At 41.3% G+C, this 17,069-nt stretch overlaps 1 protein-coding gene across 7 annotated transcripts in view; it reads right to left on the reverse strand.

Moving 5' to 3' along the window:
* The window catches only part of LOC105496239 (itchy E3 ubiquitin protein ligase), a 137,496-nt gene that overhangs the window by 59,372 nt on the left and 61,055 nt on the right, over positions 1 to 17,069 (reverse strand). For all 7 annotated transcript variants that reach the window (XM_011766439.3, XM_011766437.2, XM_071079474.1 and 4 more), the window contains 2 exons: positions 3,819 to 3,976; positions 1,690 to 1,879 (listed from right to left, as the gene is read on the reverse strand). In XM_011766439.3, the coding sequence (XP_011764741.1) occupies positions 1,690 to 1,879; positions 3,819 to 3,976 (348 nt within the window). The remainder of the gene's footprint in view (positions 1 to 1,689; positions 1,880 to 3,818; positions 3,977 to 17,069) is intronic.

Genomic DNA, 17,069 nt, shown 5'->3' on the forward strand with positions numbered 1-17,069 from the left:
GCTCATGCCTGTAATCCCAGCGCTTTGGGAGGCCGAGGCGGCCAGATCACTTGAGGTCAGGAGTTCAAGATGAGCCTGGCCAACATGGTGAAACCCCAACTCTACTAAAAATACAAAAATTAGGGCACAGTGGCTCACACCTGTAATCCCAACAGTTTGGGAGGCCGAGACGGGTGGATTACTCGAGGTCAGAAGTTCAAGATCAGCCTGGCCAACATGGTGAAACCTTGTCTCTACTGAAAATACAAAAATTAGCTGGGTGTGACAGTGGGCACCTGTAGTCCCAACTACTCAGGAGGCTGAGGCAGGAGAATCACTTTAACCTGGGAGGCAAAGGTTGCAGTGAGCCAAGATTGTACCATTGCACTCCAGCCTGGACGACAGAGCAAGATTCCATATCCAAAAAAAAAAAAAAAAAAAAAAAAAATTAGCCAGGCATGATGGCAGGTGCCTGTAATCCCAACTACTTGGGATGCTGAGGCAGGAGAATCACTTGAATCCAGAAGGTGGAGGTTACAGTGAGCCAAGATCCCACCACTGCACTACAGTTTGGGTGACAGAGCAAGATTTCATCTCAAACAAACAAATAAAAAATAAACAAGAAAAAATTACATTTGAGTATCTTAAAAACAATCTATGAAAATAGTCTTAAAATAATCAGTAGAGATTAAAATGGGATTATGAGCACAAATTTTCTCTGTTTTCGGAATTATCTATCACTTTGCTATAATGATTTTTCTTTTTTCCCCAAGATGGAGTTTTGCTCTTGTTGCCCAGGCTGGAGGGCAGTGGCATGATCTTGGCTCACTGCAACCTCCACCTTCCAGGTTCAGTCAATTCTCCTGCCTCAGACTCCCGAGTAGCTGGGATTACAGGCACCCGCCACCATGTCCGACTAATTTTTTGTATTTTTAGTAGAGATGGGATTTCACCATGTTGGCCAGGCTGGTCTCGAACTCCTGACCTCAGGTGATCTGCCCGCCTCGGCCTCCCAAAGTGCTGGGATTACAGGCGTGAGCCACCACGCCCAGCCTATGATGATTTTATGATGAAAAAAAATTTTGATATTAAAAAGGGATTTTTTTCCCCCCTCAAAGAAAAAAGCAATTAGAATTAGGTGATTATTTTATTAATTGGCCTTGGTTAACTTTCAGGGTCCATTGATGAAAAAATATATTTTTCCACTTTGCCCTGAAGATTTCAAATATGGTACGTTTTCCTTGTTCATTTTGACTCTAGATCCCCCAAAATCAATTATAATATCATAAAAACAGTCGGCTGGGTACAGTAGCTCATGCCTGTAACCCCAGCACTTTTGGAGGTTGAGGTGGGTCGATCACTTGAGGTCAGGAGTTCGAGATCAGCCTAGCCAACATGGTGAAACCCCGTCGCTACTAAAAGTACAAAAATTAGCCGGGCTTGGTAGTACACACCTGTAATCCTAGCTACTCGGGAGGCTAAGGCAGGAGAATTACTTGAACCCAGGGTGCGGAGGTTGCAGTGAGCCGAGATCGCGCCACTGCACTCCAGCCTGGGAGACAGAGCAAGACTCCATCTCAAAATAAAGCAATTTAAAAAGAGTGATTGAAACAATGGAGTTTACTGTTGTTTACTATTATTCTCCTTATTAATAAGCAGGCTTATGGAGAAGACTAAAGACAATGTATGTTAATTTCAAAAGTTACTCACCCAGGTGGCAAGGGAGCTTGAGTTACAGGATTTAATGGCCTAGGGCCTGAGCCTCCAGATATAGTAAGAGGAATTATTAATCCAGATGTTGCTCCTTCAGATGTATTTGTATTTGTATTTGTCGGTGGCAGAGAGCCTGTACTAGACCCATCACTTTCAGAAGTGGCAGATGGTAAACCATTGACAGATGCTATAAAAGATTTGGGGAAAATAGGAAAAAAATCTTTTATTTTCTAAAATTCAGGATAGAATTTTAACTGTAACAAATAAAAGGCAGATGACAAATATAAAACTTAAGATGTAGATACACAGGTGAAAATTACTTAAAGAAATAAGTAATGGAAATAACCAACGCTGCCACTTAATAGGCTTGTTTACTTCTTCGGTCCTGTCTACCCCTATGTCCCATTATTAATTACAAAGCATGTACAGGTTGTCTGATCTCCTGATGTCATAGGAAATAAAAACTTTTAGAATAGGAAATCATTAATATTCCTTGGTATTTTAAGTTCATTTATTAATTTTCCAGCTCTTTAAAACTGCTTTCCTGTGAAACCCTGCAGATTACAGACCAATTTTTTATGTTGGTTAATAATATAGAAGGTCTGACTGATAAGCAATAATATTCTTACAAATAGTAACTGGTCATATATTACACCTTTAAGAAATACTTGTGGACAAAACAATGTCTAGAGGAGGTCAACAAGTTTATAATAAAGACATCTTAAAGACTCACAATATACTGTTTTTCAAATTATCTATAAAAGGGGAAGATGTGGTTGCAGTGCCTTATGCCCGTAATTCCCACGCTTTGGGAGGCCCAGGCAGGCAGATCACTTTCAGCTCAGGAGCTCCAGACCAGCCTGGGCAACATGGCAAAACTCCATCTCTACAAAAAATATAAAATGATTTGCAGGCTGGGCACGGTGGCTCAAGCCTGTAATCCCAGCACTTTGGGAGGCCGAGATGGGTGGATCACAAAGATCGAGACCATCCTGGCCTACACGGTGAAATCCCGTCTCTACTAAAAAATACAAAAAACTAGCCGGGCGAGGTGGCGGGCACCTGTAGTCCCAGCTACTCGGGAGGCTGAGGCAGGAGAATGGCGTAAACTCGGGAGGCGGAGCTTGCAGTGAGCTGAGATCCGGTCACTGCACTCCAGCCTGGGCGACAGAGTGAGACTCCATCTCAAAAAAAAAAAAAAAAAAAAAAAAGAAAATGATTTGCAGAGAACTAATGTACTTTTCCAGTAATATTTGGTTTAACTACACTGCATTCCCTGCCCATATATTAGCAGAGAGAAATAATAAAAGATAAGATTAAAGATTTGTTCTGGCTACCAGAGAAATGGATATTCTAACTGTAGGTGTTCACATTTTTACTACCTAAAATATGCTTATCTGTTGTGTATTTTTTATTTAAAATCTGAGTCATTTAGCATTGTTGGGTTTTCATTTACTAACTTTTTAAAGGATATACTGGGAATAAGCAACCAAATCCTTGACTATTTAATACATTTATGTTATAGTTACAAACCATGTAAGAAAGGTGCAATGTTATTGCAATGTTATCTGTACCGCCTATACTTTATACTATGCACATGTCATTTTCATTCTCAATAGAGCACTGCCTCAGTAACGTCACCTTGAATAAAAACTTAGGAAAAAGGCACTTTTGGTTACCTACAGAAAGATCATTCTCTTCCAAAATCTTTTTTTTTTTTTTTTTTTTTTTGAGATGGAGTCTCGCTCTGTCGCCCAGGCTGGAGTGCAGTGGCTGGATCTCAGCTCACTGCAAGCTCCGCCTCCTGGGTTCACGCCATTCTCCTGCCTCAGCCTCCCAAGCAGCTGGGACTACAGGCGCCCGCCACCTCGCCCGGCTCATTATTTTTGTGTTTTTAGTAGAGACAGGGTTTCACCGTGGTCTCGATCTCCTGACCTTGTGATTCGCCTGCCTCGGCCTCCCAAAGTGCTGGGATTACAGGCGTGAGCCACCGCGCCCGGCCCCAAAATCTTAAATGTAAAAATACACGCAGAAAATTCACCTAAAAGAATCTCCTGACACTTACCTGAGAATTAATTGCCAACCAGAACATTATTTATGAGAGTACTGAGAGCTGGAATACAAACCTGGTCTACGTGGGGTGGGTGGTGGTGGTCGTGAAGGTCTTGGAGGTCTAGAAGGTTTAAAACCGCCATTTGAGAGTGATGGAGAATTATTCCCACTGACTCTCCTATTTTCACCAGCTCCTGCATCTTCGGGATCATCTGATCCATTTGTGCTCAGTCTGGGTAAGAAGAGGGGAAAAGAAAGGGGGAGAGAAAAATAATGAATACTCCCTGAATTTAACATCTAGAGATAGAGTGATGGGTTGTCCAAGGGCACAGGAATACTTGTGGCCATTCAGAACTATTAGGTATGCTGGTTCGTATTTCAAATAAGCCTTCAGGAGGCCCTATATTAATAGGAACAAAGTCAAGTTTTCAAAATCCTTATAAACGGTACTACTTTATCACAAGCACAGATAACTTTACCATTGTTGTTTCTTGGTTTCCACTGGCTATTAATATTAATTCAAGTTTGAGGCAGGTCTGGTTTTCCCATGCTAGGAGAACGAAGTGCACGTATTTCCCAGGGACTAGACCCTGATATCCCCCGCCTCAGTACAATGGTACACAAAAAGTTCAAAGCTAGTGATTTAGAGTAGAAGTACCCACAGACCTTTTTTGAAAGGAGCTGTCATTTATTCAAAGCAATGACATCAACTGGAGGGATAGAAAGGAGGGAAGAACACTAACAGGAAATGTCAGACTGAAAGCTACTGCTACTGTTGGCTAAATATAGTTGATTCCTTTTCCTTCCAGAGGGGCTCTAGTCATAGATTAGAAACAAGGGCATAAGTAGCCAGTCTGCAGATGTCTCAGCCAAGGCTCTGGTATGTACTACCTCCAAACCACTACACGGTACTAACCCATACTCCTAGGAATTTCAGAATAAGCCTGAACAAAATAAAATCTAATAGATTCAACTAACAGAGGCTGGGTGCTGTGGCTCACGCTTGTAATTGCAACACTTTGGGAGGCTGAGGTGAAAGGATCACTTAAGCGCAGGAGTGAGAGATCAGCCTGGGCAACATGACAAGACCCTGTCTGTACAAAAAAATTTAAAAAGTAGCTGGGCATGGTGGGGCACGCCTGTAGTCGAAGCTACTGAGGAGGCTGAGGTGGGACGATTGTTTGAGTCTGGGAAGTGGAGGTTGTAGTGAGCTGAGCTTGCGCCACTGCACTCCAACCTGGAGACAGAGTGAGAGCCTGTCTCAAACAAAACAAAGAAACAGAGACGCAGTATCATGTATTAAATTATTTTTCTGTAAAACGTGTATTGCAATGATTTATTTTTAATAAAAACTGTGTGTTTTGATATACATAGTGAAAAACATTACTGCAGTCAAGCTAATTAACATCTCTCTCCTCGCATAGTTTTGTTTTTCTTTCTTTTTTTAAGACAGAGTCTCATTCCATCGCCCAGGCTGGAGTGCAGTGGTGTGATCTCAGCTCACTGCAACCTTCACCTCCCAGGTTCTAGTTCTTATGCCTCAGCCTCCCGACTAGGTAGGACTACAGGCACCCACCACCATGCCCAGCTAATTATTTTGTAGAGACAGGGTTTTGCCATGTTGCCCAGGCTGGTCTTGAACTCCTGACCTCAAGCAATCCTCCCTCCTTGGCCTCCCAAAGTGCTACGATTATAGGCATAAGCTGCTGCGTACCTGTCCTCATATTTTAAAAGACATTTTCAAACTATGTACCACAGAAATCCTTTAGGGCCTTTCTATTCAAAGTGTGGTCTTTAAAACAAAAGGACAAGCACTATATAGGAGCTTGTCAGAAATGCCCAAACTTCAAAACTATTCTAGACCTACTACATCAGAGCTAGCATTTTAACAAGATCCCCAGATTATATATGTGGAGAGTAAGTTATGACAAGCACTACTTTGGGGGTTCCCCAAATGCTTATTTTTAATAGAGGGACAACTCAGTAATTGGCAGTCAGCACCTGATTAGTGTTGACTACCTGCAGAACATAGTATGAATGCAGGAAGAGTCAGCTTTGACACTGCTTCCCTTCTAACTGAGGTTTCCAAAACCATTTAAGACTGCATATTGTCTCTCCATGCTATTTTAAGAGGTTCCTAATTAGTTTGAAAGAAGAGTTCCTGCTGCTTTTTAAATAACAGGTAACAACTAGTAGAACAGACCAAAAATTGGGAAATTAAGGTTTCTAGCTCTGACTCTGCTACTGATGAGTTATGTGACCAAAGAATGAATCCTAAAATGTATTATCTTGACTACAAGATTCCTAAAAATCTTTCAGTTAGAAAATTCATACTAAATTGCATATTCAGTGCTAGACAAGTTTTAGGGGTATGTGAGGGAGGGGGAGAACATTCAGTGCATGAGATAAACCTACTATGATAAAGGTACAGTAGAAACTGGATTCCAAAAATGCTATGATTTGTTGCTGGGGATTAACATTTCGGGAATTTTAACATCAATGCTATGTACCCTTCTAACATTTTGATCTCAATTTTTCAATGGAATTATCTGATAACCCATACAACTCCTTAAATTTCCTTGATACTGAGAATTGTTCCTCTTTCTAGATCTTGAACTCTAAAATCTCTCTAACTACAACTTCCTATTCATTCTACCTGCCTCCTGCAATATATTTTATTCAGTCTCATCACAACCTTCAACTCCTCCCACAATCTTTACAGTTCATCAGCTCACTTCACGCCTCACTTGAACTTCAATCATAGGCTACTTTCCCTAGTAGTTTCAATTCCTTCACCCTTGCCCAACTGCTTCCCCTCCCAGAAATTCTTTCACCACAACTAATCCCTTTTCTACTTTGTCCACTACTATTCTCTCGGACCAACAAGTAATGCTGAAGAACGTTCCAGTTGAGAAGTCAGGTGTATTTTAGTGGAGTAAATAAACTAAGTAAACTAGCATATTAAAGAGCAGGCTGCTCTACAAATGATCCTGATAAATTTTCCACTGGGCCCAGCAAAGATAAGGTCAGAGGTTTTCACTTCCAATTATTTAAGACAAAAACTCTTTTCTCCCCTCTTATTAAAAAGAAGAAATTGCCAGGGCACAGTGGCTCACGCCTGTAATCCCAGCACTTTAGGAGGCCAAGGTGGACAGATCACTTGAGATCAGGAGTTTGAGACCAGCCTGGCCTATATGGCAAAACCCCATCTCTACTAAAAATACAAAAATTAGCTAGGCATGCGCCTGTAGTCCCAGCTACTCAGAAGGCTGAGCTGGGAGGATCGCTTGAACCCAAGAGGCAGAGGTTGTGGTGAGCGGAGATTGCACCACGGCACTCCAGCCTGGGCAACAGAGCAAGACTCTGTCTCAAAAACAAACAAACAAACAAACAAATCACAGCTCAAGACTCCTGGGAGCTCGGGAATTATAAATGATGGATGATTCTGACAACCCAACATAGTAGTAAAACCATGGGTTCAATGAGATTAGTGTGCTGGTATTAAAATTAATGTGAATAAAGAAATTAATAATTTGGTAGGACAAAAAGCTCTAAGTCCTATACAATCATACAGACCTAGGCAAAAGATAGAAAAAAATTAAAATTGTGCTTCAGTCTATATATTTGTATTATAGGGTATTCAAATTCCTAAAACTGGATTATGTCAAAGAGACCAAGCCAACATTGGCTACAGTTGACATTATTCAACAACTTCATTTGGGTTATCTATACTGCTTAGAAATCAATCAGTTTCTACATCTCTAATCCACTCCTGGACCCATCCCCAGTGCTCCCTGCAAACCTTTTCCATCTCCTCAAATTGCTAATACCAGTCTGTAGCTATCCCTGACTCTTCCTCTTCCTTAAAATAATGATTATCTGCTATCCTTCAACTTTCTCCCATACCTTAAAATTTCTCTGTGCCACTAACTATCTTCATCTGTTTCCCATGTCTGAAAAAGTCTCCCTCCCTTTCTTCAAGGATGATTTGCCTATTATGTCCTGGATGGCAGACTATATCCTCTAGGACTGTCCAACATCTTTTAATGCTTTCTTGCATCTTAATTACATTCCTTTCTTACAGACCTTTTGTCTTACTCCACAAATATAATCAATCACCCAAACCTAAAATGTTTCCTCAATCCTATCTGTTCCTCAAGCTGTTTCCCATTCCCCTTTCCTTCACTATACTCTTTTTTTAAATGCAGTTGGCCAGGCACGGTGGCTCACGCCTAGAAGGGTGCGGTGGCTCATGCCTGTAATCCCAGTACTTTGGGAGACTGAGGCAGGAGGATCACAAGGTCAGGAGTTTGAGACCAGCCTGATCAACATGATGATGAAACCCCGTCTCTACTTAAAAAAAAAAAAATACAAAAATTAGCTGGGCGTGGTGGTGTGTGCCTGTAATACCAGCTACTCGGGAGGCTGAGGCAGGAGAATCACTTGAACCTGGGAGGCAGAGGTTGCAGGGAGCCAAGATGGCACCATTGCACTCCAGCCTGGGCTGGAAATGCAGCCATTTTGAAATGGAGACTCCATTTCAAAAAAAAAAAATGCAGTTAATATAGTCAGTGCATTTTAATTTTTTTTTCCTTTGGGGTTTTGCTCCGTCACCCAGGCTAGAGTGCCGTGGCACAGTCATGGTTTACTGCAGCCTCAGCCTCCCAGGCTCATGTGATCCTCCCGCCTCAGCCTCCTGGGTAGCTGGGAATACAGGCATGTACCACCATGCCCAGCTAATTTTTGTATGTTTTTGTAGAGACAGGGTCTTGCCATGTTGCCCAGGCTAGTTTCAAACTCCAGGGTTCAAGCTATCTGCCCACCTCAGCCTCCCAAAGTGCCATGATCATAGGCATGAGCCACTGTGCCTAGCCCCCATTTTAATTTTTAAAACAGACTTTCAAGGAACAAACGTAACCTCTAATTATAAAATAAAAATTATCTGCCATCCTATATCCTGGAGATAATTACCACCAAGATATAGGACTATCTCTTGTCAGTCCTTTGCATTGGATATGACTGCAATCACATACTGTATAACGGTTTCATGTTCTGGGTGGGTTTTTATTTGATTAGTTACTCAGTACATATTGGGCATTTCCCCCAAACTATTGAAAATCATTTTGAATGACTGTAGAAAATTATATATAGACACACCACAATTTAATCATTTTCTTTTCATTAGTCTTTTTGGGGATTTTTTTTTTTTTTGAAACATTGTTTCACTCTGTTGCCCAGGCTGGAGTGCACAGGCACAATCACTGCTCACTGCAGTTCCGACCTCCCCAGGCTCAAGTGATCCTCCTATTCCACAGGCACACCCCACCACACCTGGCTAATTTTTGTATTTTTTTTTTTTTTTTTTTTGAGACGGAGTCTCGCTCTGCCGCCCAGGCTAGAGTGCAGTGGCGTGATCTTGGCTCACTGCAAGCTCCGCCTCCCGGGTTCACACCATTCTCCTGCCTCAGCCTCCCGAGTAGCTGGGACTACAGGCGCCCGCCACCTCGCCCGGCTAGTTTTTTTTTTTTTTGTATTTTTTAGTAGAGACAGGGTTTCACCATGTCAGCCAGGATGGTCTCAATCTCCTGACCTCGTCATTCGCCCATTTTTGTATTTTTTGTAGAGACAGGGTTTATCCATGGTGACCATGGTAGTCTCGAACTCCTGTGCTCAAGTGATCCACCCACTTCAGCCTCCCAAAGTGCTGTGATTACAGGCATAAGCCACCATGCCCTGCCTGGATTTCTTTTTTAGACAGATTACAAAATAGAACAGCCAAGTCAAAACATGCAAATATTTTGAAAGCTGAAAAATATTGGTTGCTTGTTTGTTTTTTTGTTTGTTTTGTTCTTGAGACAAAGTCTTGCTCTTGTCCCCCAGGCTGGAGTGCAATGGCACCATCTCAGCTCACTGCAACCTCCACCTCCTGGGTTCAAGTGATTCTCCTGCCTCAGCCTCCCCAGTAGCTGGAAATACAGGTGCCTGCCACCACACCCGGCTAATTTTTGTATTTTTAGTAGAGATGGAGTTTTACCATGTTGGCCAGGCTGGTCTCAAACTCCTGACCTCAGGTGATCCACCTGCCTCGGCCTGCTAAAGTGCTGGGATTACAGGCGTGAGCCACTGCGCCCGGCCTAAATTGTTTCTTTTTAATAGTGTTTCTTTTGGGTTTCTGAGACAGATTTTCGCTCTGTCACCTAGCCAGGAATGCAGTGGCATGATCTCAGCTCACTGCACCTCCACCTCTCAGGTTCCAGAGATTCTCCTGCCTCAGCCTTTTGCGTAGTTGGGACTACAGACGCAGGCTACCATTCTGGACTAATTTTTGTATTTTTAGTAGAGACAGGGTTTCGCCATGTCACCCAGGCTGGTCTCGAACTCCTGGATTCAAGCAATCCACCTGCCTTGGCCTCCCAAAGGTACTGGGATTATAGGCATAAGCCACTGTGCCTGGCCCTAAAAAGTAGTTTTAAAGGTAATAACTGATCTGTTCTCCCATTTGCTGGACATTTTCAAACTATGTGTATCGCAAAAAAAAAAAAAATACCCACTTCACCACAAAGTTTTAAAATCTTTGCCAATTTGGTAAGCAAAAATGTTAATGCTTTTTTAAATTGAAGATGAACAATATTTCATATAATTACAGGTCATTTGAGTTTCTTTCATGAACTATATATATATATGTTTTTTGTACATTTATCTATCATCAGGGAATAATTCTGCCTATTTTTAAGACATCTTTACAATCTGAGAATACTGAGCATCTCATATTGGTTAAATATTTCCTTTCTTTTGATACTACATTTTTAAATTGTAAGAGTTTTATATTTCTATATAGCAAAATTTATTCAGCAATGAACTCTTCATATTTTCTTCTAGAGGTTTTAGTTTAATTTTTTAAAATCAATTTAAAAGTCAACATCGAATCTACTCTCATCTTGGGATAAGCTAAGGCACTAACCTGATTTTTCTTTTTCCAAACAGCCAGTTTTCCCCAGCTTATTAATCTAAGACTTAATTCTCTTTTGCAGTGTTTGATACTGTTAAATGTCCCATCTTTTTTTTTTTTTTTTGGACACAGAATCTCGCTCTGTCACCCAGGCTGGAGTGCAGTGGCACGATCTCGGCTCACTGCACTCTCCACCTCCCGGGTTCCAGCAATTCTCCTGCCTCAGCCTCCTGAGTAGCTGGAATTACAGGTGCATGCCACCACACCCAGCTACCTTTTTTTGTATTTTTAGTAGAGATGGGGTTTCACCATGTTGGCCAGGCTGGTCTTGAACTCCAGACTCAAATGAATCGCCCACTTCGGCCTCCCGAAGTGCTGGGATTACAGAAGTGAGCCACCGCCACCGGCCAAATGTACCATCTTTTAAAAAACATTTTTCTCTTAATTTCTGTGACAGTGCTTTTGTAATCTTGTACTCCCACTTCTCATCATCCCTTTTTTGGTTTGTCCTCTTCCTACCATCCACTAAATATAGGTCTCTATGGTTGTGTTCTTCTTCTCCTTTTCTTTCTCCACAGATTTTTCCCTAGGATCTCAAACTCCATGATTTCTAAGGTTATCTCAGAGAACGATTCCCAAATCAATCTCTACTCTTTATCTCACTCCCATCCTCCAGCATCAAATTATCAACTAAATGCGAGAGATCTAGAATAACTCTCCCATCCCAAGGCCCACCCTATCTTCCTTTTTTTAAAAGACAGTGTTGCTCTGTCACTCAGGCTGGAGTGCAATGGCACAATCACAGTTCACTGCAACTCTGAACTCCTGGGCTCAAGGGATCCTCCCGCCTTAGCCTCCCGAGTAGCTGGGACTACAGGAGCATGCTACTTTACCTGGCTAATTTTTTATTTTATGTAGAGATGGGGCCTTGCTTTGTCCCTCAGGCTGGTCTCAAACTCCTGGGCTGAGGCAATCATCACTCTTGGGCCTCCCAAAAAGCACTGGGATTATAGGTGTCAGCCATTGTGCCCTGCCAGGTTCCTCCCATTCCTCTAAACATTCCCTTCCTGTGGTCTCCCCTCCCTTTTAGGTTTTGGTTCTACGGATGATACTGCTGTCTTTCCAAGGCAATTTTACTTTTTATCTCCCTGTGCTTCTTGACACTCAGTATCTAAGTCCTGTTGATCCCACTTTCACATTCTCCCTCTACTCTTCCACCATCACTGCCTCAGTTCTAGCCTTCATTACCTCTCAATAGATTATTGTAACAAATTTCCATATAGGACTTTCAAGCTTCACTCACCATATAATCCAAACTATATACCACTGTCAAAATACTGTTTCCTACAGAGTTCTGATCACACAGTCTCCTGTTCAAATATTTTAGGCTGGGCGTGGTGACTCATGCTGTAATCCCAGTACTTTGGGAGGCCAAGAAGGGTGGATCATCTGAGGTCAGGAGTTCGATACCAGCCTGTCCAACATGGTAAAACCCCATCTCTACTAAAAATACAAAAAATTAGCCGGGCCTAGTGGTACACGCATGTAATCCCAGCTATTCTGGAGGTTGAGGCAGGTGAATCACTTGAACCCAGGAAGCAGAGGTTGCAGTGAGCCGAGGTTGCACCACTGCACTCCCCATCTGGGCGACAGAGCAAAACTCAGTCTTAAAAACAAAACAAAACAAAACAAAAAATCAAATTATTTTAAAAGGCATTCCTTTCCATTAAAAAAAAAAAAATTCTATAAATCTTTACTTGCAAACCTCCATCTGGTCCCAACCTATCTAACAATCAAAATAACATTTATTAATGGCTAAGCACATAGTTGTATCCCAACTTCGGGTGGCAATAAAGCATGATAGTTATGAGCTCAGGCTCTGAAGGTAAGGCAGTTCCAGGTTCAACTGTGCCACTTAACTCTATTAACTCAAGCAAGTTCTTTTCCCTTTCTAAGCCTGTTTTCTCATCACCTACAAAAATGAGACAATAGTACCTAATTCATAAACGTTTAAGGACTAACTGAAAGAAGAGACATGTTGAGCACAGTGTCTATCATATAAGGGCAAATAAATATAAATGGACTGATTCTACTCTCAAATCACCAAATGCCATTTTTCCCTTGAAATTACTGTATCTTTAGCCAAATATTGTGATTAAAGATTTTCTACAAAACAAGCTGTGTTTTTCGCCACCTTTGTTTTTCTTCTTTCTCCTTAGAATTCCTTCTTCCCTCCAATTCCTCTAAGACATGCATATACAATTTATAACTCTGTTTTAAGGTCTTAGGTCAAATATTATTTCTTCCATTAAGGCTTTATACATTTTACTTTACACACTATTTAATTTACATCTTTTAAAATAATCATGTATTATTTTCTAATAATAAACATAAAAACAACAACAGTTCAAAAAAGAAAAAAGATTCAAAGTATCTCTCTAATAAAAGGGTATGAGATTAAGACAGAGTGACAGTTCTAGCGAATTCTGCATGCTTGGACTTTGGGGAAGTCCTTATATAATTTTCCATTATACAAGAAGTCTGTTTCCATTATCTGTTGTTATTTCCCATAAGAGTTATAATTTGCAAAAACGTGTGTGTCTAACCATAGTGTTCTCAAAATGCAGACTCTGGTCTAGCAGCATCAGCATCACATGGAAATGTGTTAGAAATGCAAATCTTGAGCCCCACCCCAAACCTAATTAACCAGGTGATTCTAATGTGCTCTAAAGTTTGAGAAGCAGGGTCATACTAAAATAGTACTGGCGGTTTATTTTATTTATTTTAATAAGTTTAAGTTCTTTCAGTAAAGTGTGAGGCTAAAACTAAAAATAGATTGTGAAAATCAATGCGGCAATCCATACAGTATACAGAATTGTCAGCGGAACCAGCATCACCATTGGCTTTGAAAAGCAATTAGCTGGCTGGGGTGCAGTGGCTCACGGCTATAATCCCAGCACTTTGGGAGGTCACAGTGGGCAGATCACTTGAGGTCAGGAGTTTGAGACCAACCTGGCCAACATGGTGAAACTTCATCTCTACTAAAAACACAAAAAGTTAGCTGGGTGTGGTGGTGCATGCCTATAATCCCAGCTACTCAAAAGGCTGAAGCAGAATCACTTGAATCCGGGAGCTGGAGGTTGCAGTGAGCCGAGATCACGCCACTGCACTCCAGCCTGGGCAACAGAGTGAGATATAGGCTCAAACAAAAAAGAAAAAAAAAAGCAATTAGCTGCTAATTATGTACCATTATAACTTTGTTCCCCTATTCCACAATCTTACAAACATCTGCTAATTTCAATATACATATACATCTGACCTACACATAAGTTCATAAGTTATGGACAGGATAGAGAATCTCAGACAACCAAAATGCTATTATAGTACAACAAGGTCATAAGAAATATTCAAATCAAAGAGGAACAATCAAGAAGGCACATGTGCTGGGCGTGATGGCTCATGTCTGTAATCCCAACACTTTGGGAGGCCGAGATAGGGCAACTGCTTCAGGCGAAAAGTTTGAGACCAGCCTGGGCAACAGAGCTAGAGCCTGTCTTTAAAATATAATAATAAATTTTAAAAAACGCACATCTAATGACAAAATCTTGAAAATCAGGCACCAATCATCTTGGTACTTCATAAAAATAAATAAATAAATGAATGAACAGAAGACAACACTGAGAAACATAAAACATCCTGACATGCTGTGGGGAAAACAGATCAACAAATACATTCATGATACAGACAGTGCTTGAATTAAGAGCAAAAGCTAAAATAACCTAAGGCTATTAGTAAACTTCCTAAATGATAACTATGGGGATGGAGGGAAGGATGTGAAGCCCTTGTCCACTAAATATATACTGCCCTGCCTTTTAGTTTTATAGTCATGAAATCTGCAAACAAAAGCAAAGGAGAAAAGGCAGTCACAGCTATGACTACTACTCATAATTGTGTAGTAACATTTAAACAGCATTTGACAGTTTACAAAATGCTTTTCAAACCCATCATCTCAAAGGTGTGTGTGCTCTGGAATAAAAGCTGATGCACAGGAACTTATGCTTAACACAAAAGACGTACTCAAAGATTGTCAGGCAGTCTCAGAAACCTAGAAGACATTGTTCCCCAAATTATTTATGACAATGATTCACGTAGGAAGATAAAAAGCACTGATGAAATAGCATTAAGTAGGGGATCCAGCAATGCCTTTATAAGATATTTAAAGATGTCCAGAGTACAAGTGGTTTGATGAAAATATTGTAAGAAAGAGACTTGCAGAAAACAAGCAAGCAACAACACATTGGCATAACAGAACCTTTTAATCAACATATAAAATTCGATCACATACCCACTTATTAATGCAAAGATGCAGGTTTATTGTGTAAAAGAAGAGGTTAATGACCAATGCAAACTGAAATACTAAAACATTTTATGGGGGAACTTTCAGGAATTCAAGAAATCTTCTACTAAAAATAATCATACTAAAAAAAGACATAAGAGACATAATAGGAGACTTCAGTCTACAGATAAATATGTAATTTTTTAAACCTGTCCTATTGCTTTTTTTTTTTTGAGACAGGGTCTGTCATCGTGCTGAGTACACTGGCATGATCTCAGCTCACTGAACTCCCCAGCTCAAGTGATCCTCACACTTTGGGCGCCCTCCCCACTCCAACAGCTAGGACTACAGGCACGCGCCACCAGGCCTAACTATTGTTTTTTATTTTAATTTTTTTGTTGTTGTTTTGTTTTCTGTAGAGATGAGGTCTCACTCAATTGCCCAGACTGGTCTCAAACTCCTAGGCTCAAGTGATCCTCCTGTCTTAGCCTCCCAAAGTGCTGCGATTACAGGTGTGAGCTACCACGCCCGACCCCACTAATTTTAATCACAGTGAAGAATAAAAGTATCTGTTATTTTCTAGGCAAGAAGTTACTGCTCCTTAAAATTCTACCTCTTGTGAGACTAGTTTAGATGATTCTTCGTCATAAAAATGTGAAGGTAGATATCTATTAGGTAAGACACAACAGCTTTACAAACTGATTTTCCTAAAGATCTTGATAAGTTGTCTTTAACTTTTTATTATGAAAACTTTCATATATTGGCCGGGCACGGTGGCTCATGCCTGTAATCCCAGCACTTTGGGAGGCCGAGGAGGGCAGATCACAAGGTCAGAAGATTGAGACCATCCTGGCCAACATGGTGAAAACCCGTCTCTACTAACAGTACAAAAAATTAACTGGGTGTGGTGGCGGGCACCTGTAATCCCGGCTACTCGGGAAGCTGAGGCAGGAGAATCGCTTGAACCCTGGAGGCGGAGGTTGTAGTGAGCCAAAATCGCACCACTGCACTCCAGTCTGGGTGACAGAGTGAGACTCCATCTCAAAAAAAAAAAAAAACCAAAACTTCCATATATTGGCCAGGCACAGTGGCTTATGCCTGTAATCCCAGCACTTTGGGAGGCTGAGGCAGGCAGATCACTTGAGATCAGGAGTTCAAGACCAGCCTGGCCAACATGGCGAAACCCCATCTCTACTAAAAATACAAACAGCCGGGCATGGTGGTGTGTCCTGTAGTCCCAGCTACTCAGGAGGCTGACGTAAGAGAATCACTTGAACCCGGGAGATGGAGGTTGCAGTGAGCTGAGATCATGCCACTGCACTCCAGCCTAGGTGAAAGAGCGAATCTCTGTTTAAAAAAAAACCAAAAAAAACCAAAAACAAAACCCATAGATGACAAATGCAGATAGACTAATATAATAAACTCCCATGTACCTACCAAGACAGCTTCAACAACCATCAGTATTTTGTTCTACTTGCTTCACCTATCCTCCTCTGCAACATCTGACACTGTAATATCCCACCTTTGTGGATAATTTTCCCTTACAGTCTATGACATTACTTTTCTCATTCTTCTCCCCTTCTGACTCCTCCTCCCGTGGTTCATCATCTTCTTCCTACTCACTGCTTATGCAATTTGAGAAAAACAAAGAATCGAATGGAATTTTATAATCACTGCACTCTGTGGTTACGACATGCCACTTACTGCTTTAAAAGCAGAATCATCTCCTTTCCTAATTTTATCTGCTGTTACCAGTTTCCAGGATAACCAATAAGCAGTCTAAGTTAATTCACATAGCCCAAGGCTTTCAACACCTTTTAGATGAAGGGGGCCTGCCCCTCCATACCTGTGGGTATTTCTCATCAGGTGGAGACGAGAGACTCAGAAAAGAAGTTAGACACAGACACAGAGTACAGAGAAAGAACAGTGGGCCCAAGAGACCAGCGCTGGTCTCTGATTTCCCTTAGTATTTATTGATCACTATTTTTACTATCTTGGAGAGGGGAGTGTGGCAGGGCAACAGGGTGATGGTGGGAGAAA

Source organism: Macaca nemestrina, chromosome 15, assembly GCF_043159975.1.
Source record: "Macaca nemestrina isolate mMacNem1 chromosome 15, mMacNem.hap1, whole genome shotgun sequence".
Lineage (NCBI taxonomy): Eukaryota > Metazoa > Chordata > Mammalia > Primates > Cercopithecidae > Macaca > Macaca nemestrina.